Source organism: Mesoplodon densirostris, chromosome 2 (genome assembly GCF_025265405.1).
Source record: "Mesoplodon densirostris isolate mMesDen1 chromosome 2, mMesDen1 primary haplotype, whole genome shotgun sequence".
NCBI lineage: Eukaryota > Metazoa > Chordata > Mammalia > Artiodactyla > Ziphiidae > Mesoplodon > Mesoplodon densirostris.
The window spans coordinates 115476290-115502159 of NC_082662.1; the positions used below are offsets into that span (position 1 = coordinate 115476290).

At 52.8% G+C, this 25870-nt stretch overlaps 2 protein-coding genes across 13 annotated transcripts; both read left to right on the forward strand.

The window, feature by feature from the left end:
• The first annotated feature begins 5815 nt into the window (after nt 1–5815).
• On the forward strand, nt 5816–16104 carry FDPS (farnesyl diphosphate synthase). 2 transcript variants are annotated; one of them, XM_060090703.1, is made up of 10 exons: nt 5816–5895; nt 7047–7209; nt 9059–9199; nt 13377–13457; nt 13603–13725; nt 14080–14168; nt 14262–14334; nt 15034–15111; nt 15214–15348; nt 15846–16104. In XM_060090703.1, exons 2-10 carry the CDS (start codon nt 7069–7071, stop codon nt 16044–16046), a joined length of 1062 nt encoding a protein of 353 aa, XP_059946686.1. In that variant the 5' UTR covers nt 5816–5895; nt 7047–7068; the 3' UTR covers nt 16047–16104. The 2 variants fall into 2 exon arrangements, with proteins under 2 accessions (XP_059946686.1, XP_059946685.1); XM_060090702.1 differs by lacking the exon at nt 5816–5895 and adding an exon at nt 5911–6970.
• A 270-nt stretch (nt 16105–16374) lies between these two features.
• RUSC1 (RUN and SH3 domain containing 1) lies at nt 16375–25735 on the forward strand. 11 transcript variants are annotated; one of them, XR_009531167.1, is made up of 12 exons: nt 16375–16456; nt 17155–18606; nt 18884–19294; nt 20312–20410; nt 20580–20662; nt 20781–20955; nt 21056–21161; nt 21354–21400; nt 22083–22632; nt 23357–23485; nt 24151–24235; nt 24881–24947. XR_009531167.1 is itself a non-coding variant. In XM_060090696.1 (12 exons), the coding sequence occupies exons 2-12, from the start codon at nt 17241–17243 to the stop codon at nt 25052–25054; spliced, it is 3072 nt and encodes a 1023-aa protein (XP_059946679.1). In that variant the 5' UTR covers nt 16375–16456; nt 17155–17240; the 3' UTR covers nt 25055–25142. The 11 variants fall into 11 exon arrangements, 10 of the variants coding, with proteins under 10 accessions (XP_059946679.1, XP_059946674.1, XP_059946677.1 ...); XM_060090696.1 differs by lacking the exon at nt 24151–24235 and adding an exon at nt 25005–25142 and having other exon boundaries at nt 24881–24936; XM_060090691.1 differs by lacking the exons at nt 24151–24235; nt 24881–24947 and adding an exon at nt 25005–25735.
• Nucleotides 25736–25870: the final 135 nt, after the last annotated feature.

Here is a 25870-nt window from a genome sequence, read left to right on the forward strand (position 1 = left end):
AAACAAAACAAAACAGAGACCACACACTACAATAGCTAAACCGGACACTGCCCTAATGGTCTGGGATGCAGCTGAAAGCTGGAGCATCTGCTGTCAACCACGTGAGGAAGAGGACCTGCCACAAACCTGTGAGATACATATTATCTCCATTTGAAGGAGGAGAAAAATGACATTCACAGAGTTTAGGTAATTAATTCCAAATCATACAACCAACAAGGACTGAAAGCAGGGTTTGAACCCAGGGCTGGTTGACTGCAAAGCTGTGTTCTTTCTGTGAGTACTTGAGGCTTCCTGGTGACTGGGGGAGGGGTGGCTCTGACACCTTCTCTCTTCCCAGGGTCCTAGTGTGTTTAGGAGACCTTGGCCTTTGCCCTGTTAAGTGTTTCCCAGTGGAGGTTAGGCTGGGACTAGGAGAACCCAAGGGCTTTTGTCCTAGCCACCTAGCTAGACTGAGATCACACTGTCCCTGAGTTCCCCTGAGTTCTGTTAGGAAGGTCACTTCTGGGAAGTCCCAGACTGGAATGGGGAAATGAGAGGCTTTAGTTCTGGGAGACATGGCCTCCCCCTCTATCAATCTTCTCTCCTTCAACCCCAGGTCTCATCCCCCATTTCCTGAACTTGGGGTTTGCAATGAGAGTGGATCAATAATTCATTGGATTGGGACTTCCCTGGTGGCGCGGTGGTTAAGAATCTGCCTGCCGATGCAGGGGACACGGGTTCGAGCCCTGGTCTGGGAAGATCCCACATGCTGTGGAGCAACTAAGCCCATGTGCCAAAACTACTGAGCCTGAGCTCTAGAGCCCGCGAGCCACAACTACTGAGCCCACGTGCCACAACAACTGAAGCCTGCACCCCTAGAGCCCGTGCTCCGCAACAATAGAAGCCACCGCAGTGAGAAGCCTGCGCACCACAACGAACAGTAGCCCCTGCTCACCACAACTAGAGAAAGCCCACACGCAGCAACGAAGACCCAATGCAGCCAAAAAAAAAAAAAAAAGCCTTGGATTTGAACGGACTTGAATACTTATACAGACCTTTTCCTTAGTTTCCACTCTTGCTTCTCAACCCTGCTCTATGAGCTAATTAGGTAGGGGGCACACATTTATCCTTTGATCCATTAAAAACACAGGTCATCTAAATCACGCTGGTATGTTCCATTTGCAATTTGGAGCCCACTCAGAGAGGTCACGTGGCTTGTTGAATTTCACCCAGCTGGTCATGGTGGAGTCAAGACTTGCACCCAGGCAGCACTTACGCCGGCCCAGGGAGTTTCATGTTAGCTGGGCAACAACAAGGAAGGCTGGAGCCTGAATTGGATTCCCTTCCTGGCCTGTTTCAATTGTTCTTCTCTCTGGGGGTGAGCTAGCTGGCAGCTGATACCTGACTCCCATCAGACCACAGAAGCAAACCAGGTGGATATTAAATGGGCCTTTCTCCAGGGGTTCTCACTCCTCCTTTGGCCCATTGCCTAGCAGGCCGCGCCCCTTCTCGAAGTGTCTTTGCTCAGCCTCCACAGGGCCCAGTGAGCCGCCTCCTTCTTCCTGGAAGCATCCCTTCCTTTCTGGATTGCTCTGGGCTTTCTGCTGCTCCTCCGCCTATCCCTTATCTGTACCCTTTGTTAATTGTCCTCCCTCCCCACCCCACAAGGCGTGAGCTGAGCAGGAGAGCGGTGACCCAGGGCCTTGACGGGTAGGTGGTGAGGGAAGGAAGACATGACTCTGGGAAGGATCCACAGGTGCCTCGGAGGTGTCTCTGTAGAGGTGTGCAGACTTAAAGGCAGACGAAACAGATTCTGGATGTGGCTGTGCCACTCTTGAGCTGGACAGCTTTGACCAAGGTCCTCACACCAAAGGGGAAATCTTACAGGTAAGAGTTCAATGAGATAAAATATATGTGAAAGTGCAGATTTCAAATGCCATTGACTTAATAGCTATAGGGTGTTTGTAGAAAGAATAAAAAAAAGGAAGAATGCTTTGCATGTCTCAAATAACCAGGCTGCCCACTGGGAGCTGTCTCACCCTGGGTCTCTACTTTCTGGTGTTTTTTTTTTATTAGCTTTTTGTTTGTTTTTGTGTTTTTGGCCACGCTGTGAGGCATGTGAGATCTTAGTCCCCAGTCAGGGATTGAAGCTGCGCCCCCTGCAGTGGAAGCGGGGAGTCTTAACCACTGGACTGCCAGGTAAGTCCCTGTTTTATTTTGTTTTGTTTTTGGTCTCCACATTTTTTTTTAAATTAATTAATTAATTTATTATTTACTTTTGGCTGTGTTGGGTCTTTATTGCTGTGTGCAGGCTTTCTTTAGTCGCATCAAGTGGGGGCTACTCTTCCTTGTGGTGCATGGGCTTCTCATTGCAGTGGCTTCTCGTTGCAGAGCACGGGCTCTAGGCGCGCGGGCTCAGTAGCTGTGGCTCGCGGGCTCTGGAGCACAGGCTCAGTAGTTGTGGCGCGTGGGCTTAGTTGCTCCACGACATGTGGGATCTTCCTGGAGCAGGGGTCCAACCAGTGTCCCCTGCACTGGCAGGCAGATTCTTTTTTTTTTTTTTTTTTGCTTTTTGCCATACGCGGGCCTCTCACTGTTGTGGCCTCTCCCGTTGCGGAGCACAGGCTCCGGACGCGCAGGCTCAGCGGCCATGGCTCACGGGCCTAGCCTTTCCACGGCATGTGGGATCTTCTTGGACTGGGGCACGAACCCGTGTCCCCTGCATTGGCAGGCGGACTCTCAACCACTGCACCACCAGGGAAGTCCACATTCTCTCTCTTTTTTTTTTCTTTTTTAAACCCCACATTTGTTTATTTATTTATTTTTGGCTGTGCTTGGTCTTCGTTTCTGTGCGAGGGCTTTCTCTAGTTGTGGCAAGCAGGGGCCACTCTTCATCGCGGTGCACGGGCCTCTCACTCTTGCGGCCTCTCTTGTTGTGGAGCACAGGCTCCAGACGCGCAGGCTCAGTAGTTGTGGCTCACGGGCCCAGTTGCTCCGCGGCATGTGGGATCTTCCCAGACCAGGGCTCGAACCCGTATCCCCTGCATTAGCAGGCAGATTCTCAACCACTGCGCCACCAGGGAAGCCCCAGCCAGTCCACATTCTTTTTGAAAATATTCTTTTCCATTATGGTTCGTCATAGGATACTGAATTTAGTTCTCTGTGCTATATTTAAGACCTTGTTGTTTATGCATTCTATATATAATAGTTTACATCTGTTAACCCCCACTCTTCTTCCCAACCCCCTCCCCCTTGGCATTGGTCTCCACTTTCTATCCATCCTCTTCCTGGCTGGGGGGTGCGGGTGTCCCTTCTAGGAGCTCCACCTGCTACAAAGTACAGCTCTGGGGAATTTTCCCTTAATGGCCTTATTTCACGGTGGAGTTGCAACAATCATATGGGTGTGCCTGGCCAGCTGCGTGGGGCTGAGAGGGGAAGGGTGGGATGATTTGGGGGTGGGGGTCATCATGGTATAGGATGGGGAAACTGGAGTGAGACTTTCCTTTTTTTCAGCCTTGTGTCTTTCCTTGAGGAGTCTCCTAGCACCCAAGGTTCTATTGACCTGATCTCTAATTTCCTTTGAGGTTCCTATTTTTTCCTTATGAATTCCTGTCCAAAGGTGGAGGCGGACCATCCTAGCAACCCAGCCTTGCCAAATGTTAGCAATGTCACACCCTCCTTACCCAGGTTGTAATTTACTATGTAATGATGTTTTCCTGGACCTCTCTCTAGTTCTACTCTAGGTAGGTGTAATAATTTTTTTATTGTCATAAAATATACTTAACATAAAAATGACCATTTTAGGGCTTCCCTGGTGGCGCAGTAGTTGAGAGTCTGCCTGCCAATGCAGGGGACATGGGTTCGTGCCTTGGTCCGGGAAGATCCCACATGCCGCGGAGTGGCTGGGCCCGTGAGCCATGGCCGCTGAGCCTGTGCGTCTGGAGCCTGTGCTCCGCAACGGGAGGGACCACAACAGTGAGAGGCCCGCGTACCACAAAAAAAAAAAACCCAAAAAAACAAAAAAAAAACATTTAAACCATTTTTTTAGTGTACAGCTAAGTGGCGTTAAGTGTATTCACACTGTTTTGCAACCATCACCACTACCCACTTGTAGAACTTTTAAAATCTTCTCAGAATGAAACGCTATACCCGTTAAACAATAATTTCCTATCCTTCCCTCTCCCCAGTTCCTGACAACCACTATTCTACTCTCTGTCTCTGCTCTAGGTACCTCATGTAAGTGGAATCATAGAGTATTTTTTCTTTTGTATCTGGTGTATTTCACTTAACACAGTGCCTTTGAGATTCATCCATGTGGTATCATGTGTCAGAATTTCCTTCCTTTTTAAGGCTGAATAATATTTCATTTTATGTATATACCACATGTTGTTTATCGATTCATCTGTTGATGGACACTTGGGTTGTTTCCACCTTTTGGCTGTTGTGAATAATGCTGCAATGAACATTGGTGTACAAGTTTGTTTGCCTCTCTGTTTTCTCTTGGGTATATACCTAGGAGGGGAATTGCTGGGTCATATAATAATTCTATGTTTAACATTTTGAGGAACCGTCAAATTGCTTTCCCCAGCGACTGCACCATTTTACAGTCTCACTAGCAGTGTATGGGGATTCCAAGTTCTCTATATCCTCACCAATGTTTGTTATTTTCAGGTTTTTTATTTCTTTGTTTTTACTATAGCCATATTACTAAGTGTAAAGTGCTATCTCATTATGATTATGATTTGCATTTCCCTAATGACTAGTGGTATTGAGAATCTTTTCATGTGCTTATTGGCCATTTATGTATTTTTTTTTTGGAGAAGTGTCTACTCAAGTCCTTTGTCCATTTTCTAATTGGGTTGTTTGTATTTTTGTTGTGGAGTTCTTTATATATTCTGGATATTAAACTCTTATCAGATGTATGATTTGCAAATATTTTCTCCCATTCTGTAGGTTTTTTTTCACTCCTGTGATAGTGTTCTTTGACGTACAAAAGATCTTAATTTCGATGAAGTCCAATTTATCTATTTGTTGTTGTTGCTTATGCTTTTGGTGTCACATCTAAGAATCTATTGCCAAACCCAAGGTATGAAGGCTTACCATTATGTTTTCTTCTAAGCCTTTCATGGTTTTAGCTTTTATATTTACCCATGATGGGTGGGTAAGCAGTGTTGTGTGTGTGTGTGTAAGGGTAAAGTTTCTAGTTTCTGCTGAGTCTTATCTTTCTTGAGCACTTAAAGCACTTTATATACTTTATATCACAGTGTTATCCTCATGTAACACATGAGGGAAGATAGTCTCAAGGAAGTCAACTGAGGAGATAGTCTCAAGGAAGTCAACTGAGGCTCAGATAAGTTAAATGATTTGCCTAAGTTAGACAACCTGTAAGTGACCAAGCTGGTCCGGCTGGGTTTTTAGTAATGTGCCACTCAGCTGCACAGGAAGATAATGAAAATTTAAGTGCATAGTAAAGGTGACAGCTCGGAGCTAGGGTGCAGGGAATTCCCAAACTCTTTCGCTTTCACCTCGGCTGCCTTCATCCTCGGCTGCCTTCATCCTCGGCTGCCTTCATCCTCGGCTGCCTCCATCCTCACCCCACCCTCCGCCCACTCCAGATCCTCCTAACTTCCGGCCCTGAGCGCAGCCCTTCCATTGGCTGTTGGTTACAGGGCCTCATGCTCATACGAGGGGAAGCAGCCAATCAGTGTGTCTCGTCTCCGCCCAGCCAGCCAGCACTAGATCGCGTGGTCCTTGTCCCTCCTATGGCATGTCGGGAATTGTAGTCTAATGAAGCATTTCTGGCTAGAGTGAAAGGAGATCGAGAACTACTAGTCCCAGGGAGCTGAGCGCCGAGCGGTCCGGCTTTTAGGAGTACCCAGCCAACAATCTGGAGCAGCAACTGGCGTCCAGGAACAGGTGAGAGAGGTCGAGGGCTGGCAGGGGTTAGAAACTCGGCCTTACCTCTGTAGCGATACTTTAAGGCACAGGAGGTTCAGTCTGTTGTGTTAGAGTTCCCCCGTTTTGGGGGTTGGTGGGACCGACTGACACTGTGGATGTGCAGAAACTCCTGAACTCTGCCATGTGCTTTCCTGGAACCCCACAGCATAACTGCACCCTGCTTTGCTCTTATGCTGCGAACCCTCCCCACCCACCCAGTGTTGCTCCGAGGCTGTCTGCGCAGTCCCAGTTCTGTGTGGCTCAGGACGCCCAGTCCCAGAGCCCCAGGCTATATGTCCATAGCACCCAGGGGTTCCTCTTTCACTTCTCTTCTTGAGGCATCTCAGAGCCTGTGCTCCCCTCTCCCCGCCTACCAGGGGAGACCTGTGTTCTAGATTTGGCGCTGACACTCCCCACTCCCCAGGTATCTTCCTATCTCCTAGAGCCTCAGTTTGACCTCCATAAAATAGGGTGATTTAAGGGTCCTCCCAGCCCCCAGTCCTGAGGTCCTTTACTCTGGACTCTTCTATCATGTGCTCCAGAACTTGGGGGAAGAAGCGAAGAGTGTAGCAATTCCAGAGGCTCCCTGGAGGAGGCGTTGACGGTTTTTCAACCGGATAAAGTTAGGTGGCATTAAGTTCTAGCCGTCTTATTTTAAGTGTGATCATTTGAGTCTTGGTCACCCAGCCATACTATTTGTTCCCTGCGTTTCTTTCTGTAAATGTCCTCAAGCTCAGCCCAGAAGAGAGTGGGGCATTCTGGGTATGGAGGTAAAAGTTTGGAGGGTGACCCAGGGAGCTGACAACGTGCATCTGCCTTTGGTGCTTGCTCCTGCAGGGAGTGCTCGATGCCCCCTCCCTATGCCACCCCCCATGCTGCCCCTGTCCCGCTGGCTGAGATCTGTGGGGTTCTTCTTGCTGCCAGCCCCCTGCTGGGTGCCCCGGGAGAGGTGGCTGGGTTCCCTACGGCAGCCCTCCCTGGTGCATGGGTGCCCAGTCCTGGGGGCCTGGCACAGTGCCCGCTGCTGGTGCCAAGCATGGACAGAGGAGCCTCGGTGAGTTTGGCGGGGTGAGGGGCCTTGGGGAGGGGAGCAGCTGATTAGATTTCTGACTTGTCCTCCCTCTTGTCAGAGCATTTTACTCCTCCCTCAGAATGAATGGAGACCAGAAATTGGATGTTTATGCCCAAGGAAGGCAGGATTTCATCCAGCACTTCTCCCAGATTGTCAGGGTGCTGACTGAGGAGGACATTGGACACCCAGAGACGGGAGATGCTATTGCCCGACTCAAGGAGGTGAGGGGTTTACGACTTGAGAGAGTGAACCTTTGCACTCTCTGTGCATGTGTGGGATCCAGCTCTGGCTTTTGACAGGTATGGGAGCAGGCTTTTATCTGAGTGACTCTGGGTCCACTCTGGAGGGGCTGGGGCCTGGGCGGGTATATTTAGTCAGCTGATCAATCCTGCCTTGTGGTTCTGCTGAGCCAGCCAGACTGCTTTGTATGGGGGTGGAGGGCCTTGAACCTGTTAAGTCTTTAGTTTTGTTGAGAAAGGGAATTTGGTGTCCAGAAATCATAAGGTGCTACCTTGTCAGGGACCTGGGAGGAAGCAGTCTGAAGTGGGCCTGAGTGAAGCTAGTGTATCATCAGAAACCCCTGCTCTAGAACAGGAGCTACTGCTGGGATACTTAAGTTGCCTAATTCTTTTATTCTTTTGGAGTATCCAGTAATTCTTTTTGTAAATGCTGTATCATTTGTCTGAGAGGAACTAAGGAAAAGGATGTCTGTCTACACTGGGATGGAGATTAAAAGGGAAGTCTGCCCAGTGAATTAGATCTGGTTGACAGCAGGGCAGCAGAAGGCACAATGAGAAGCCCCAGCAGGAGGGGATGCCATTGGAGGAGTGGGGGGTGGGTTCCCCAACCTCGGTCCCCTCCAAGTTGTCCTCTGGCCAACTCTGTGGGTAGGGGGCTTGCCTTTAATAAAGTGAAAGAGGCTTTTCATTTGCAGATAGGTTGAACTGTGGGTTGGAGGAGGTGGCTGAGAAAGGAGGAATGGGCTGTCAAGGGGAAGTTAGGAGAATTGGGGACGGGGTGAAGGAGAGATGTGAGCATGTCAGCCATTTCCATAGTGAAACCTCTAGGTGGTGTTTCGGGGGGCTCTGAGGAGCTCCAGTTCTTTATGTCTCAGCGCAGAAAGAATTCAGCAAGAGGCAAAGTGATAGAAAAGAAGTGATTTATTAGAATGGAATGCTTGTGAGGCTTAAGCCAGTGGGTGAGAGGGTGCTGCACCCCAAGAACTTGGTGGGCTACAGTTTTATAATCAAAGGAAAAGTGGGGAGGAGGACAAGACCATCTTCTTCCTCATTCTTGAGTAGATGTCACGCTTTCATCATCACCTCCTCCTCCGGGTTGGGCAGGGGAGTTTTCTTGTCCCTACATGTTTAAGCCAGGACTGTCGTGGCACTATGGAACAATTATTTCAGGTCTCAGTACAATGAGGGTCTTTTACACTGAAATGTCGCCTTTCCATAAATTGTTTTTTGTGTGTGCAGAGAGCATGTTCTAGGGGCCATTAACTTACTGAACTCACTGGGCAGGATGTGGGTCTCATGCCACCATTGTTTTATTGTTTTGGGGCATATCTTATGCTCTGTTGCATGGTTTTGTTGCTAAGCAGGCCTGCTTGGTTTTGTGGTTAAGCAAACCTGCTTTCTTCAGTGATCATTAACTTACAGGGGTCTCCCATACTTTTTTTCTTTCCTTACAGTCCCCTAGTGGGATTAACTATTTAATCACCTACTTTGTCCTTTTACTCTGTCCCTATCAGTAGCACGTACAGAGTTTTCGCCCAGTTCAAGCCCTGTCCTGGGTTTGGGAGCAGATTTTAATCTCCAGTGTGGAGCCTTTAAGTGTACTGAAGAAGACAATGCAGAGAGAGCCTGGGGACTGGAGAACTTCTAGATGCGCTCCAAGATTTGGGAAGAAGCCAAGAGAATAGCAATTCCAGAGGCTGCCTGAAGGAGGGGTCGGGGTCGAGGAGGAAAAAGTTAGGTCTCGTGGTTGGAAGTGGGAAAGGGCAAGGAGAACTCTCAGAATAGCTGCTCTGTAAACCCTGATGCCTTGTCCCTCTGCCCTTGCCCCCAGGTCCTGGAGTACAATGCCGTCGGAGGCAAGTACCATCGGGGTTTGACAGTGTTGGTAGCGTTCCGGGAGCTGGTGGAGCCCAGAAAGCAGGATGCTGATAGTCTCCGGCGGGCCCTGACCGTGGGCTGGTGTGTGGAACTGGTAAGAGGGAGGGGGAGGGGCAGGAGAAGATGAGGTTTACTAGAGTGGGGTACCCTGGGTAGGATGGGGTGGGGCAAGGAGGGATGGGCCTGAAACTTGGTTTCTTGGTTGTTTGGGTTTCTGTGCCTCTAGTGTGCTGCAGCTGGACTTAGTGAATTACTCCAAGGGTTAACAAATGTGGGGAAACTCTTTTGCCAGTAGGTACACATTTCATCTGTAGACTTGCTGTGGGCCAGGGCCTTGGAACTGGCCATAAAGTTGTCAACTCTTTTCTCTGAGCAGAGGACAGCCACAGAAGTAAGATAGTTCTTCTAGAAGGTTATTCTGTGGCAAAGATTGAAAACTGGAAGCCCATTGGTAGTTTTCGAAAATATTTTTAAATTAAGTTCCCTAAATCTAACAAAGAAGAGATTTCACATAAAACACCAGATTTCTAGCATTACTTGGAAAATTGCTAGATCTGGGTCCAGAGTCCCATGTAGCAACAGTTGGCTGAAGTTGAATTGAGGCCACTTTCCCAAGACGGGACGTGTGTGGGTCTGTCTTTATCTTGCTCCAATCCCCACATCTTCCTGTCTCCAAGCTCACTTGGCCCTTGAAGGTGTATGGTTTGCTGGCCTGGCCTAAAGTCTTCATTAGCGACAGGGGGATCAGGTTCTGGGGGCGGCGGTGCCAGGCCCTGAGGAGGGGGCCAGTGAGCCCAGGAGGGAAGACGCTCAGGGCTTGGCGAAGGACAGGTGATTCTGCCCTGCGGAGAGGAGCAGCTGGCCCGAGGGAGGACGTGACGAGCTGAGTCAGCCACACCGCATTCTCGGTATGAGCAGATCAGGCGGAGCTGTCTGTCCTGCAGGTGTTGGAAATTCCAATCTGGAGCCTGTAAGAGAGATGGGGCTGGAGAATAGGGATTTGCCTCCAAGGAGGTAGAAGGACGATGGCCTCACTGTGGATGGGTCCCCTGGTGAAGGGCCCCTGGTGCCCTTCTAGGGATCGGGAGGGGCCGAGGAGCCCGTAAACACAGAGGGCGGGCAAGGAGGGAAGGGCAGGAGGAGAGGGGCAGAGCTGTGGGGTGGAGGGAGGCGAGAGCGCGAGGGGCCAACAGCTCACCTGGTAGAATCAGTTGCTGTTAACCTCAGCCGCACTGGGTGCACCTGGGGGTGTTTTTCTCTTTTTCTTTTGGCTGTGCCATGAGGCTTGCGGGATCTTAGTTCCCTGACCACGGATTAACCCCTGGACCCTGGCAGTGAAAGCCCTGAGTCCTAACCACTGGACGACCAGGGAACTCCCATGTTTTCTTTTTTTAAAAAATTAATTAATGAATTAATTTTTGACTGTGTTGGGTCTTCCTTGCTGCGCGCGGGCTTTCTCTAGTTGCGGCGAGCGGGGGCTGCTGTTCGTTGCGGTGCGGGGGCTTCTCATTGCGGTGGCTTCTCTTGTTGCAGAGAACGGGCTCTAGGCGCGAGGGCTTCAGTAGTTGTGGCACGTGGGCTCATGGGCTCACGTAGTTGTGGCTTGCAGGCTCTAGAGCACAGGCTCAGTAGTTGTGGCACACAGGCTTAGTTCCTCCGTGGCATGTGGGATCCTCCCAGACCAGGGCTCGAACCCATGTCCCCTGCATTGGCAGGCGGATTCTTAACCACTGCGCCACCAGGGAAGTCCCCCCCACCCCGTGTTTTCTTAAATGCAGCTGTACTGCTCTCACTTCCCCAGGATTCCATTTGAGCTGTCCACCATTGTTTTGGATGATTTTTGTTATAATTTCTGCTTCTATCTTCCTTTCATTTCTACCTCATCTCCTTCAATCTCTTATTTTTCTACTTCAGCATTTACTTCCTAAAAATGAGGACATTTGCCTATGTAACCACAATACTGTTATCACATCTTTGTCTGGGCTGCTACAACAAAATACCACAGGCTGGGTAACTTATAAACAACAGAAGTTTATATCTCACAGCTCTGAAGGCTGGGAGGTCCAAGATCAAGGCACCAGCACGGTCGGCTGAGGGCTTTCTTCCTGTTTCATAGCCAGCATCTCCTTGCTGTGTCCTCAGGTGGAAGGGACAAGGGAGCTCTGTGGGGTCTCTTTCATAACGGCACTAATCCCTTTCATGAGGCTTCCACTCTCATGACCTAAGCACCTCCCAAAGAGCCCACCTTCTAATACCATCATCTTTGAAGGTTAGGATTTCAACATATGAATTTTGGTGGGGGACACATCCAGATCATAGCAACATCCAAGATATTTAACATTGGTACTAAAATATTATCTAATATATATTCCATATTTAAATACTTGTAAATCCCCCCCAATTGTCCACTATAGGTTTTTTTCTTCTTTTTTTTTTTTTTTTTAACATCCAGGATCCAAGCAGGAGTAATGTATCGCATTTGGTAGTTCTTCTCCAATCTTTAGAATACTTCCTCTATCACAATTGACTTTTTTTAAAGTCCAGGCCAGTTATTTGGTAGAGTATCTCACAATCCAATCTGATTAATATCATGAGGAAATAATCAGGGTAAACATTTTGGTAAGGATGCTACATAGGTAATGTGGTATATTTCCTGTTACTTCCCGCTATAGTACATACCTGGGAAGATGACTAAAAAAACTCAACCCAGTACGGTGGTACCATCCCTATAGATTTAAAGTTCTAACAAATAGAAAGTGCAGTTGGGGGGCAGAGAAGATTGAGGGAGGCCACAGAATGAACGTCCTTTGGAGACAATCTTGGTTGAGTGGTGCTGGTTGAAACCAGATGGCCCTTGTAATCACTCAGGGGAGGCAGCGGACCTGTGGCTTCAGGGGAACAATGCCACTCCAAATAAACACATTGTAAATAAAACATGTGCCCCCAATGTGCAAAACCCAGGTCCCACACCAGGGCGAAGTCAGAGGTCAAGGTGCAGATGGATGCCTCTTCCCCAGGGACTTCGCCTGGAGCAAGAGCAGCGATCGCCATAACCCTTTCTGCACTGCCCACACATGAGCTGGTGGGTGGTGTTGGGCACTTCCTCTGAGCAATGCAGATCCACTAAAGCACATACAGGGATCAGGGTGGGGTGAAGGTTTAAAAACTATATCTTTGGGGAATTCTTGGTGGTCCAGTGGTTAGGACTCGGCACTTTCACTGCTGAGGGCCCAGGTTCAGTCCCTGGTCAGGGAACTAAGATCCCGCGAGCCGCGTGGTGCAGCCAAAAAAACCAGAAAAAACAAAACCCATGTCTTCAAAAGCTGTTTGAAGGAGCCGGAATGTGTAGCCTGACTGCAAGAAGTATCCTGGGGGACGTTACAGTGCTTCATTCTCTCATTTATTTCTTAGACAAACATTTATGACACACCCACTCTGGGACCATGCTGTGCTGGGCTCTGGGAGTGCCAGGGGGACAAACACATTGCCCTGCCTCCAAGGAGTTCACAGTCCTTTGGGGAACCAGCACGTTTGGGTACCTTCAAGTAGGCTGGCACTCAGAAGAGTAAGCCCTTTGATGATGTTTAAGACCCATGGGTGAAAGTTACCAGAAGTCAGACTTCAGTTCCATCCTATTAGACCTGCGCTCCCAAATGAGCTCCCTGAGGTGGGGTTTTGTTTCTGGTCACTGGAGTAGGTAAGCAGAGTGCCCGGGGAGGACACAGGAACAGGCTTTTTTGTTCCAGAAGTCATGTAAAGTCAAATTGCATGAAGAAATCTTACCTGAAGCATTCACTGAAGTTTTTGGCAAGAGAGTACAGTATATGAAGATGTTTCATCATCCCCCTGATACCAGGGATTGTCTAGGGCTGCTTGTCTGGAGATGTCAGAGATCTGTTGTGTCTCTTACTTTGAAAACAAGGGAGTTTTTGTCCCTTTTTATAGTTGGGAAGCCTGAGCCAAAGAAGTCATGTAACTTTCCAAAGTCCCACAGCACAGATGAAAAGTCCTTGGTGGACTTCCCTGGTGGTTCAGTGGTTAAGATTCCACGCTCCCAGTGCAGGGGCACGGGTTCAGTCCCTGGCTGGTGAACTAAGATACCACATGCCACATGGTGTGGCAAAAAAAAAAAAAAAAAAAAAAGTCCTCGGCCTCCTCATCCTGACCTTCCTTACCAGCTCAGTGATTCTCAAAAGCAGCAGCTCTGTTTCTGGTAGAAGGAACAGTAATAAGGAGCCCTGGGGCTCTTATTCCACTTTTCATTCTCCTAGCTCCAAGCCTTCTTCGTGGTGTCAGACGACATCATGGATTCATCCCTCACCCGACGGGGCCAGATCTGCTGGTATCAGAAGGTAAAGTGGGCGGGAAGGTAGCGGTGGGCATGGGAACAGGCCACAGAGATGGTCACGTGGAGCCTATGGAGGTGTTCAGAGTTACAGGTTCTTGGTATGAGTCTAGGCCAAAGACTGATTGCTTGTTTTTCTGTGTCCTTGACAGCCAGGCATAGGTTTGGATGCAATCAATGATGCTTTCCTTCTGGAAGCATGTGTCTACCGCCTGCTGAAGTTCTACTGCCGGGAGCAGCCCTATTATATGAACCTGATTGAGCTCTTCCTGCAGGTGTGCTGCAGACCAGGGCTCAGTGCCCAGAGGCTGCCCACAGTAGCCTTGGCCTCTGTAGGACATTCTCGTCTAGCTTGTTTCGGGACACAGGAGATACCTCGGTTTGCCTGGCTGGGGAAGGGAATTGGGGAGGGTGGTGGTGATGAGAGGGGCTTTTGTGTCTCTGTGACTGAGGAGTGGTAAGGGACTGTGTGTGTGACTGGATGGGCCTTGAGTCTTGGGCCCCTCTCTCCCTCCTGCTGTCTTTCTGACCGCCCCGTTGTCAACTGGTATGGGATGTAGGGCCCAAGATTTCAGGGTTCTCCAGCCCTGGAGAAAGCCCAGGTCATGGGCCATTTTCCTCTTCCTTAGAGTTCTTATCAGACTGAGATCGGACAGACCCTGGACCTCATCACAGCCCCCCAGGGCAATGTAGATCTTGGCAGATTCACTGAAAAGAGGTGAGGGACAATGGGAACCATATCTGGACAGTGAGGGAGGGCTGGGGCGGGGGCATTATCCTTCTGAGGAGTTTATCTTCTCCCCGTACTCAGGTACAAATCTATTGTCAAGTACAAGACAGCTTTCTACTCCTTTTACCTTCCTGTAGCTGCTGCTATGTATATGGTGAGTGAGCCTCCCCACCCTCGCTGCCCTGCGCATGTGGGCTTTTGGATAGGAGGCCACAGGGCAGACAACTTTGGACAATCTGGTGCCCCCACTGAATGGCTGTGTGATCTTGAGCAAGTTACTTAATCTCTCTGAGTCTGTTTCCTCAGCTGTAAGATGAGGATAAAAATCCTCACCCATGGGACTACTGTAAAAATTAACTGAGTGGTTAATATGAATGTGGATGGCCCATCAAGGGGGAACAATAAATCCTCCATCTGCATACAGATAGGAGTGGGGAGGATATAATTCAGGCTGAGAGGGAGGAGACTGGATTCCGAGGCGGGTCGGTGGGATTAACTGTCTATGCTGACCTTCTCCAAGTTTCCTTTTCATCCTGAAAGAATTTGGAAATGGCAAAAAGATTAGGAAGAAGGATCAGAGTGACTCAGGGACTGAGCCTTGTGAGAGAAGAGATAGTCTGAGGGCCTCCAGAATGGACTCACCTCTGCTATGACTCACAGGAAGACCTAGCTAAAATAAGTAGGATAGGGGCTGGACCATCAGTCAGGACTTCCCAGATCAGGGAAGCCAGGGATGTCTGAAAGGAGAGGAGAGATTTGGGGGCTGCACTGGGGCAAGACCTTGTGGAATGAAGCGGCCAGGAAGATGAAGGCACCTCTGGTGTATGGCTTGTTAATCCCCTTTTCACTGTAGGCGGGCATTGATGGGGAGAAGGAGCATGCCAATGCCAAGAAGATCCTGCTGGAGATGGGAGAGTTCTTTCAGATTCAGGTAGGAAGGCATGAGGCACCGGCAGAGAAAAGGCTCCACCTTTCCTCCTTCCCTGCCTTGGAGCCTCTTCATTCCTCCTTTTCTGCACCCGCCCCCACCCAGGATGATTTCCTTGATCTCTTTGGGGATCCCAGTGTGACGGGCAAGATCGGCACTGACATCCAGGACAACAAGTGCAGCTGGCTGGTGGTTCAGTGTCTGCAACGGGCCTCTCCGGAACAGCGCCAGATCCTGCAGGTGCCTGAGAGAGGGCTGTGGATCCCTGAGCTGCTGAAAAAGGGGATAGAGAATTGGTTCTTCAGTGAGGATGATTTTGCCCCCCACCAGAGGACGTTTGGCAGTGTCAGGAGACATTTTTTTGTTGTCATAACTTGGTGTGTGTGCACGTGCCTCAGGTCTCTCTAGTGGGTAGAGGCCAGAGATGCTGCCAAACATCTTACAATGCATACAGTAGCTTTCCACACAAAGTATTATCCAGCCCCAAATTTCAAATGTGCCAAGGGTTGAGAAAACCTGGGCTAGAGGAAACTGAGGCCTGAGCCACTATCTGAGCATTTGGGAGGGGGAGGGGGAGGTTCAAGATCTTAGATACTAAGTGACACTTGAAACTGGAGGCAGGAATGGAGTGAATGGCATTGGAGATGTTCTGGATTTTCTGGATGGGGGAAGGAGAGGGGACCTGGAGGTGCTGGGGGGAGATTAATAAGCCCATTTTCCTGCCCCCAATCCTTCAGGAGAACTATGGGCAGAATGAGGCCGAGAAGGTGGCCCGGGTAAAGGCGCTATACGAGGAGATGAATCTTCGGGCTGTGTTCACGCAGTACGAGGAACACAGTTACAGCCGCATTATGAGTCTCATTGAGCAGTATGCTGCGCCCCTGCCCCCAGCCATCTTCCTGGGGCTAGCAAACAAGATCTACAAGCGGAAAAAGTGACTCAGAGACTGTGAAGGTGGAGAGGGGAGGCTCTCAATAAATTGTCGTCTAACCTGTGGTTCTTCTGTTCCTGCTTGTGCCAGCCAGGGGCGCAGCTCTGTCTAGAATGGGCAGGGTGGGGGGCAGTTGCATGGAATCGAGGACCTCGGGCCTTGGCTTCAGGGCCCCCTTGGGACTGAAAGCTTAGGACGCATCAAAAGCCATTGAGCCGGGCCTGGGTGGGTGGCACAGGCGAGACGTCAAGCGCTGGGGGCTGGGTCTGAGCCACGCCACGCCCATGCGTGAAGGGGCGCGGCTGCGCAGCGCTGGCGGCGGGTTGTCCCAGCTCCCCTCCCCTCCAGTCTGTGCGGGCCGGGCGGGGACCCGAGCTGAGAAGGAGCAGACGCTGGAGCGGTTGCAGGAGGACCCTGGTGAGGATGGCTCGTCCTGTGGGTGTGGATGGACGGATTGGGGCACGCGGGGTGGGGCAAGAGAGGTTAGCGGTAAAAAATGAATAGAGAAGGGGTGGGGTGGTAGCTGGATGATAGAGACAAGTGCGGAGAGAATGGATAGACGCGCTGGTCTTCGGAGCAGGGTGAACGTGCACCGTGGCTGGAGGCCGGAGCTCGGTGTCTGTGCCGGCTGGCCTGCCTGCCAGGCGGAGTTGACATGATGACGGCTGCTCCGTCCTTTCCCCCACGCCCGCCCCTTTCCTGCATCAACCAGCCAGACGAGCCTCCCCACCACCCAATTTCAGAGCATCTGGGCGGGGCGTCCCTTGACCCCTTCCCCTGAGAGTGTGGGGCAGGCTGGGGAGCAGGGCCAGATTGCAGCAGAGAGGACCCGGAGCCCATTCTGCGCCCCATTCTTTTACAAGCCCCCGCACCTCCAAGGAGATCGAGAGCGCAGCCGCATTCTCTGACCCTCCCCGCCCCATTCCCGGGGGGTTACATTCGACTCCACCTGCAAACACTGCAGCGGAAACTAATGGCCAGTCGATGTCTATTTGCATCTCATTTAAATATTGTCCAAGGCGCCTTTCCAGGCCTGCCCCAGCCGTCAGTCACCTCCGTGTCCTTCCCGCGGCCCGCTCCCTCACTGGCTGGGTTTCACCATCCCTGTCTTCTAGGGCTGCCTCTGCGGTTGCCAGGTAGGTGGATGTGAGAGGCCTGCTCCTTCTCATTCTCTAGAGGCCATCCCGTCGCCGCTGGCACCATGCTGTCCCCTCAGAGGGCTTTACTCTGCAACCTCAACCACATCCACCTCCAGCATGTCTCTCTGGGCCTGCACTTGTCCCGCCGTCCGGAGCTTCGGGAGGGGCCCTTGAGCACATCCCCTCCCCCAGGGGACACTGGGGGCAAGGAGAGCCGGGGCCCCTGCAGCGGGACCTTGGTGGACGCCAATTCCAACAGCCCAGCCGTTCCCTGCCGATGTTGCCAGGAGCATGGGCCAGGCCTAGAAAACCGGCAGGACCCAGCACAGGACGAAGAGGGGGCTGCCTCTCCCTCGGACCCGGGTTGCTCCTCCTCTCTCAGCTCCTGCTCAGATCTTAGCCCTGATGAGTCCCCCATCTCGGTCTACTCCAGGGACCTCCCTGGCAATGAGGATGTCCACCCTCAGCCCAGCATCATTCCTCTGGAGCAAGGCTCCCCACTGGCTTCTGCAGGTCCAGGCGCCTGCTCCCCAGACAGCTTTTGTTGCTCTCCTGATTCCTGCTCTGAAGCTTCCTCTCCACCTGGCCCTGGCCTGGACTCCAACTGCAATGCCCTGACTACCTGCCAGGACCTGCGTTCCCCAGGACTAGAGGAAGAGGATGAGGCTGAGGAGCAGGACCTCCCTACCTCTGACCTCCTAGAGGCTGATGATGGGAAAATCGATGCTGGGAAAACCGAACCCAGTTGGAAAATCAACCCCATCTGGAAAATTGACAAAGTGAAAACTGAAGCTGGCTGGAAAATCACTGAGAACAATAACTCTGATTGGAAAGTCAATGGGACTACTAACTCTAGCTGGAAAACTGAACCTGGAAAATTCGACTCCGGTTGGAAGACCAATACAGGAATAACTGATACGGGCTCCAAAACAGATGCAGGGAAAACTGATGGGGGATGGAGAAGTGACGTCAGCAAGGAGCCAGTGCCCCACCGGACAATCACGTCCTTCCACGAGCTGGCCCAGAAGCGCAAGCGGGGCCCAGGGCTGCCCCTCGTGCCGCAGGCCAAGAAAGACCGCAGTGACTGGCTCATCATCTTCTCGCCAGACACCGAGCTGCCCCCCACGGGGTCGCTCGGTGGCTCCCCGGCGCCTCCCCGGGAAGTCACCACCTTCAAGGAACTCAGGTCCCGAAGCCGGGCCCCGCCCCCGCCAGTCCCGCCCCGAGACCCCCCAGCTGGCTGGGCCTTGGTCCCGCCCCGGCCCCCACCTCCACCCGTCCCTCCCCGGAGGAAGAAGAACCGACCTGGGCTGCAGCCCATAGCAGAGGGGCAGCCCGAAGAGGGCAGGGCGGGGAGCCCAGCTGCTGGTGAGGAGGCCCCAGCCGCAAAGGAGCCGGAGGAGCCAGGCCCGCAGGCCAGCGTTGAGGGTAAGAGACCACTGGAGGTAGCGAGAGGAGGGCTGGGCTTTGGCCTCGCCCACACCTCCAAAGCTTCCAACCCGACCCCCTGTCTTCCCTCCATTCTGTGTCACCCATCCTTCCCGTCCCCTTCTACCAGGGAGCGCTCCGGGAAAGGGAAACTGGGTGGGTCCTTGGGTTACGGGACTAACTCTTTGCTCCCTCTTTCTCCCGCCCCTCCTTGCCTGGCTGCCCATCCCGCTGGCCTCCTTCCCCTCCGCACCTGCCCCGCCAATCCCGCCTGCAGCCGGTCCCCTCCCGCTCCCTCGGCCTCTGGTTTTCCGGTTCTCGGCTGACGGGCGCCCCCTGTTGGAGGGTGGGGGCGCGGCCGCAGCTGGGTCTCTGCTCCTGGCGCCTCTGGCCGGCTGGCCCGGCGCTAGGCTGCGGCTACTGGGGGCGCCGAGTCCCCCAGAGGAGCAGCTGCTGCCTGCCCGCCTGTCCCCGGTGGGGGCCTATTCGCCTCCGGCTAGGGGGGACCTGCCTTGCCTGGCCAGCCCTGAGCTGGCACTGCTGCTGTCCCCGCTCTTTCCCAGAAGTAGCACCTTCCCCGCCGCGGCTTCCCCACTCCGCCAGGTACCCGCCCCCCCGCTGCCACGGCCACCTCATCCGCCGAAGGCCCCTCGCTGGACCAGGAGCCCACCGCCTCCTCCCAGGCTACGTAAGACGGACCCGGGCCAGCCCCGCGGGCCACGCCTCAGGCGGGGCTGCCCCGCCCACTCCAAAGCCCCACCCATCCTCGCCCAGACCGATTCTGGGTCCTGCCCTTCAACCTGGGCGGATTTCTAAGTTCATTGGTACTGGGGAGTCTGTCCCTGCTGGCTCCCTGTACTGGGCGAAGGTTGCTGCTTTCCCCGCTGCGTGGCCCGGCCACTCTCCCTCGAGGCCCGGGCATAGTGGATACGGGCTTAGCAGGCTTCCATGCGTTTAAGGGGGTCCCAGCAAGTCCATTGGTAAGGACCTTGGGTCACACCCTCTGTGGAATTCCCTGGCCAGTGCAGTTCGAGGCTGATCCCCACCTTGTTCGGGAAGGGTAGAGGGTGAAGTTCGCTGAGCTCATTGGCCGAAGGGGTTCTGGTCACTCCTTCTCCATGGGGCCAGCCCCACGTGGGCTGCAGCGGGAGCCCTCCTCCGAGATGCTGGCGCAGGACCCCGGTTTCCCCTTTCCGGCGCCTTCCAGCCTCCCAATCCTTGGGTCTCCTCTCCCCCGTCTCTCCTCCCTTTCCCGTCTGTCTGTCTTTCCATTGGTCCAGGCTCCCCACGTGCTCCTTGGGTCCCTGCAGACCTGACAAGGGCCCCGGGTGGCGGGCACAAGGCTGCCCCTCCCTTCCCTCGCCCTGTCATCTCCCGCCTTACAGGCCCCTGCCTGGCAGGCGGGAGGTGAGCGCGGCTACCCCACGTCGGGACTTCCGGGATCGAGGAGAGGTGGGAGCTGGGCCGTGAGAAAGGGAAATAGGAACCGGGAAGTGGGGAACAGGATGGCAGTGCTGAGATATGTGCAAGATTTCACTCTGGGAGCCCGGGTCGAGCTGCCCTATGCTCCACCCAGCCCTGTGCTCCCTTTCCCAAGACTTCAAGGGCAGGGATGCTGCAGACCCACGGGAGATGACCCGTGTGGAAACCTGGAGTCCTTGGGGTAACCCCTGGTAAGTGTCACTGCCTTCTTCCCTTTCCCCAGTCCGTAGTTCCTGGTCGTTCACCGGCGTCCCCGGGGACCAGCGACTGTGGATGGCAGAAGCCCAGAGTGGGACTGGCCAGCTGCAGGAGCAGAAAAAAGGTAGGACACCCTGACTTTTGACCCTTGGCTTGGGAATCAACTTCCCCTCGCTTAGGCCCTCCTCTCTCAGGGTCAAATTGTGTAAACCGGGCTCTCCAAGTTCCTTGGGGTTTGCCTGGGGAGAGACAGGGGGCTTTGACGCTTCTTCCCTTCCCTGCCCCCCACCCAGGTCTCCTGATAGCTGTCAGCGCTTCAGTGGATAAAATCATCTCGCACTTTGGGGCTGCCCGGAACTTAGTGCAGAAGGTGAAGGTGCCTATGGGAAGGGCGTTGGGGTTGAGGAGGTGAATGTAGCTCTGAGGCGCAGGAGCAATCGGTGGGGAGAAGGCTGGAGGTATCTCTGGACCCATGCCCATTGCACTGCCTCCAGGCCCAGTTGGGGGATAGCCGTCTGAGCCCAGATGTGGGGCACCTCGTGCTGACCACCCTTTGTCCGGCCCTCCATGCCCTGGTGGCCGACGGGCTGAAGCCTTTCCGGAAAGACCTCATCACTGGGCAGCGCCGGAGCAGCCCCTGGAGCGTGGTGGAGGCGTCTGTGAAGCCAGGTGAAGGGGGGAGAGTGGGGGGCTGGGCGGGCGGGGGTAGGGACTGGGGTAGGGACTGGGGCAGTGACTGGGCCTGGCTGACTGCGCCCTGTGTCCTCAGGCTCCAGCGCCCGTTCCCTCGGAACCCTGTATGGCCAGGTCAGCCGTCTGGCCCTGCTAAGAAGCAGCCGTAGCCGCTTCCACGCCTTCATCCTGGGCCTCCTCAAGTGAGTGGCCTTCTTTCTGGCATCCCTCCCATGGCCTGGGGACGGCAGGAGTGTCATGGGTGGGACACTTGGTGGGTGCCCCATATCCCCAGAGAAGGCCTTCCCCCTTCCAATCTCATCTCCCATCCTCCACCCACAGGGGGCTGGAGTTCTCCACCTCCTTGAACTTCTGTTCCCTCCTCTCTCCCCCAGCACTAAGCAGTTGGAGCTGTGGTTTTCCAGTCTCCAGGAAGATGCAGGTCAGAGGCTCAGATGGGAGAGGATGGGGGTGCTAGGCTGGGGCCGGTGGGGGAAGGGATCTCTTCTGTTGGTTCCCCCTGGTGCCAGATCTTACTACTCTCTTGCTTAAAACTCTTTCAAGGAGTCTTACTGTCCATAGGAGGAACGACCCAAATCCTCACTGTAACCTCCAAAGTCTTGGTTATCTGGCCTCTGCCTTCTTCTGCTCGCTGCCTTCAGGTCTGGGCTTTCCCTGGTCCTGTGACAGTCTTCCTTTCCTGTTCTTCCTGCCCCAGGGCCCTATTTTTACTGTCCCTCCACCTAGAATGGGCTTCCTGCTTCTCCTGCCTCCTCATTAACTTTCATTCATCCATTGGGTCCTTCTTCAGCAAGGCTCCACCCCCACCTCAAACTAGGCTAACTCACCCCTATTCCCCACCCCGCCCACCCATTTTGCTCCCATGGCCCTCAAGTCCTCCTTTTCGTTATATATTTGTCACCACACATTCTACACGTGTCTCCCTCTCTAGGCCGTGGGTCCACACAGGCGGGGATGTGGCAGCTCTGCACCCCTCCGTGTCCCCCTCTCTCTGCCCCAGTGCCCAGCATAGTAAGAGGCCTGGGAGGATGTTCGCTGATTGGTGGGCTGATGCTCTGGACTAGGCCCAGAGCAGGGGCTGATGTTAGCCTGCTCTTTCCCAGGCCTGCTGTCCCTCCTGTACCTGCCCACCGGCTTCTTCTCCCTGGCCCGGGGTGGCTGCCCCTCCTTGTCCACGGAGCTGCTGCTCCTGCTGCAGCCGTTGTCGGTGCTCACCTTCCACCTGGACCTGCTTTTTGAGCACCACCACCACCTGCCCCTGGGCCTGCCTCAGGCCCCTGACCCCCCAGGCTCACCTCCAGCCCTGCAGCAGACTGTGCAAGCCATGCTGCACTGGGGGGGTCGGCTGGCCCAGAGCCTCCGGGGGGCTTCTGGGGAGACCCCTCCAGGCCTTTCGGCCCCCTCAAGCCCTCCTACCCAAGGCAGCTGGTGGGAGCAGCTGACCCAGGCTTCCCGGGTCTACGCCTCTGGTGGCACCGAGGGCTCCCCTCTTCCCCGGTGGGGATCGAGGCATCACAGGACTGCAACTGAGGTCGCACAGGAGAGGTCCCTGCCCGCAGAGGAAGCTGCACCAGGCAGAGGCGTATGGCTGGGGAGACTGTTTGGAGTGCCTGGGGGCCTCACAGAAACTGAGAGTGGAGCCCCAAAGTCCAGGTAATGGGGTCCCTGGTCCTCTCCATGACCTCTGACCTCCTCTCAGAGCCCTCAGTCACCCCAATTTGTTTTTTTTTTTTCTGACCGCGCCACGCAGGTTGTGGGATCTTAGTTCTTGGACCAGGGATTGAGAACCCGGGCCCCAGCAGTGAAAGCGCCGAGTCCTAACCACTGGACCGCCAGGGAATTCCCTCAGTCACCCCAATTTGAAACTCGGTAGGGATCCTTTAGGTCAGAGGTTGACAGTCTGGCTTTTCTACAGCCCTGAAGTAAAAATGGTTATATTCTTAAGTCGTTAAGTTTTAACAGTTATGTAAATACCTGCATAATATTGTCCATTTTGCCTCTTGGCCCTCAAAGCCAAGAATACTTTCTGGCCCTTTAGAAAAAAAGAAAAAATTCGCCAACTCCTGCTCTAGGTTTTGACCATTGGTAGCTCTTTAATGGCTTCAGGTACTCTCTAGTGACCCTCTGGATCTAAGCCTGCTGGTTCCATAGGTCCCTTTATAGTTTTTGGTGTTGTAGACGTTCGTTGTCACCTCCCTAGTCACCCTAAAGGTGACTGTCCCACAACTGCCACTCTGCCGTCAGCAGTGACCAACTCCTGACCTCTTTTGAACCACAGTTGCGTCCCTCAGCCTCTTCCTCCCTCCAAAGTCCTGGGTACCTGGCTTCTTTTTATGGAGGTGGGTTGACCTCTGTGACCCTGCATGCTTTCCTCCAGGAGACCATCCAGCTGGCTGTCCCCGACAGTGAGTGTGTTGGCTCTGGTGAAGCGGAGGGCACCTCCGGAGACTCCCTCTTCTCCTAAGAAACTTGAGGTCTCGGCACCCAGCACAGCACAGACCCACAGGTAAGGAGGGTCGGGGAGAAAGCGGTGTGTGTGTTATACCTATGTGTTTTTCTGTTTTCACAGAGTAGATGGGAGGTGGTGTAAACGGCCTTGGGCTGTAAAGTCAGACAGTGCTTGGTTTGCGTTGCATCTTTGCTATTTATTATTGGTGTGACACTAATTTCTCTGAACCTTAGTTTCTTCCTCTGTAAAAAGAGGATAATTTATACTTTTGTTATGGTTGTCATGAAGACTAAACGTGATTTTATTCAATATAAAAGCATTTGGCACACAGAAGGTGCCCAGTTAGTGGTAACTTTTATTACTGTATGTGTATACGAACGCACACGTGTGTCCATGGGGGCACTGTTCTTCTCTTTAGTGGGGTCTTCTAATTTGGTATGAGGGGCTGTGTTGACTTTAGGGTCTGGCTTCGGTTCTCTCAATCCATTGAATTAGGCTTCTTGATTTTCCATTCAATTACTTTTCAAGTACTTACTATGTGCTTAGCATTATGCTGGGGGAGGGAATGCAAAGGAAAACCTGTTGGAGTCCCTGCCCACAAGGAGCTTGTATTCCAGTGGGGATACCAGTGAATAAACGAGCATTTACAACTCTGTGTGGGAAAGACTCTAGGAAAGAAGACTGAGTCCTTTGGAGCCATAGAGACAGGGCTTCTTCCTCAGGTCTGGGGACTCAGAGAAGGCCTAGTGATGTTGTGGGGTGTGCATCTGAAGGAACAGGATGCAAAGGTGGAGAAGCCCAGGTGTGGTAAGTGAGGAACTATGAGTACATGATTAGTTGTGGCTGGAGTGGAGGATGCTGGAAGTGGTGTGAGGGAGGTTGATGGCTTCAGTAGGCCAGCTAAGAAACCTGGACATCACTCCAAGGCAGTGGGAGCCATTGAAGGGTCTTAAGCCTGGTGATAATAGGCTTGCTTGTTTTAAGTTTTAGACTTAAACAGCTCTCTGACTGCTGTCTGGAGAATGGAGCTGGAGAGGGTTGTCAAGATTCAGGCACACCAGTTAGATCATACGCCAGTGGTCCAGAGAAAGAGTGTAGAGGCCTAAATGAGGACAATGGCAGTGGGGTTGAAGAGGAAGATAAATGGAGTGGTGGGAGATACAAACACCAAACAGGTTTTGGTGATCGATTGGATGTAAAGACTGAGACAGCCTGTTTTTTGCCAGGAGCAACTAGGTGGAAGGTGATGCCATTTACCACTATAGGGGACACAAGGGGACTGGTTTGGAGGGCTAAGATGAGTCATTTAGTTTGCATATGTTGAATTTGAAGCACCAGAGAAGTGCAAATTGCATCAAATAAGCAGCTAAAGAGGGGGTTTGGAGCTCGGGAGAGGGCTGGGGCCCCAAATAGAATCAACATGTTGATAGATGGTCCCCATGTCTCTTCCAGAGCCCAACTGATGTTTACTGAGCTGAACCAACAGGGACATACCATACAGTGGGAAGGTGAGGCTGGGGACAGTGGGGCACCCCTGCCTCACTTCATCCCAGCATCTCCCTCTGGCTCCTCACAGGGCAGTCCGAGCTCTGTGTGACCACAATGCTGCAGGACCTGACCAGCTGAGCTTCCGGCATGGGGAAGTGCTGCATGTCATCGCCACTGTGGATGAGGACTGGCTCCGCTGTGGGAAGGATGGAGTGGAGGGGCTGGTGCCTGTGGGGTACACCTCTCTTGTTCTCTAGGCCTAGGACCTTTTCCTTTCCTGCACCTCTCTCCCTCCTGTCACCTGGGAATGGAATGGCCTGTGAACACTCCCCCATGTAAACTGATCATCCCGAAGTACTTTCCCTGTCTGCAAAATGACACTTTCTTCCCACATCCATTTCTGCTAACATGTAGAATAAACTTTCCTCCTTCCCTCCCATACCCATCTAGAAGGTGAAATCTGCTCTTCTTCCGAATGTATAAAAAGGCATTTCCCTCCATGCAATCTCTTTCCTCTTTCCAATCCGCAGTAGGGAATAGCTCCCTATCTGCAAAATGGAAATCTAGCCCCCCTCTATCTTTTTCATCTGTAAGTAGATTGTGCCAGTGCAGTATATGCCTCAGTTTCCAAGACTAGAAGGGCCTCTAGGCTTCTTCCTGTGTATGGAAACTTTCCCCACTCCACCCATCCCGTGTTGCCTGTATTTATGATATACTCATGCTGTACTAGGTGCTGAAGTCTGGACACCCCTGGCGGGTGGCCCTGTGGTGTCGGTCTGCCTTCTTCTTCCTTTGTCCCAATAAAGAGTGGGAGTTGAACGTGTCTGTCACTGTCGGTTTCAGGACATAGGCTAGGGGGGAGGGGAGGGAGGCCATGTTATGGGGAGCCCAAGGGAGATGCTTCTTTCCTAGCCCAGGTCTAGTTCTTTCTGTTCCCTTAGGAATGGTGAAGTA

Excerpts from the sequence above, each read along its gene's own strand:
- FDPS (XM_060090702.1), top strand. The coding sequence starts at position 6,681 with ATGGAGGTAAAAGTTTGGAGGGTGACCCAGGGAGCTGACAACGTGCAT. Across the intron at positions 14,169-14,261 it reads GGCAGATTCACTGAAAAGAG|GTACAAATCTATTGTCAAGT; the intron begins GTGAGGGACAAT and ends CCCCGTACTCAG. Across the intron at positions 15,349-15,845 it reads AACAGCGCCAGATCCTGCAG|GAGAACTATGGGCAGAATGA; the intron begins GTGCCTGAGAGA and ends CCAATCCTTCAG.
- RUSC1 (XM_060090691.1), top strand. The coding sequence starts at position 17,241 with ATGCTGTCCCCTCAGAGGGCTTTACTCTGCAACCTCAACCACATCCAC. Across the intron at positions 18,607-18,883 it reads CCCGCAGGCCAGCGTTGAGG|CCGGTCCCCTCCCGCTCCCT; the intron begins GTAAGAGACCAC and ends TCCCGCCTGCAG. Across the intron at positions 23,486-25,004 it reads AGCACAGCACAGACCCACAG|GGCAGTCCGAGCTCTGTGTG; the intron begins GTAAGGAGGGTC and ends GGCTCCTCACAG.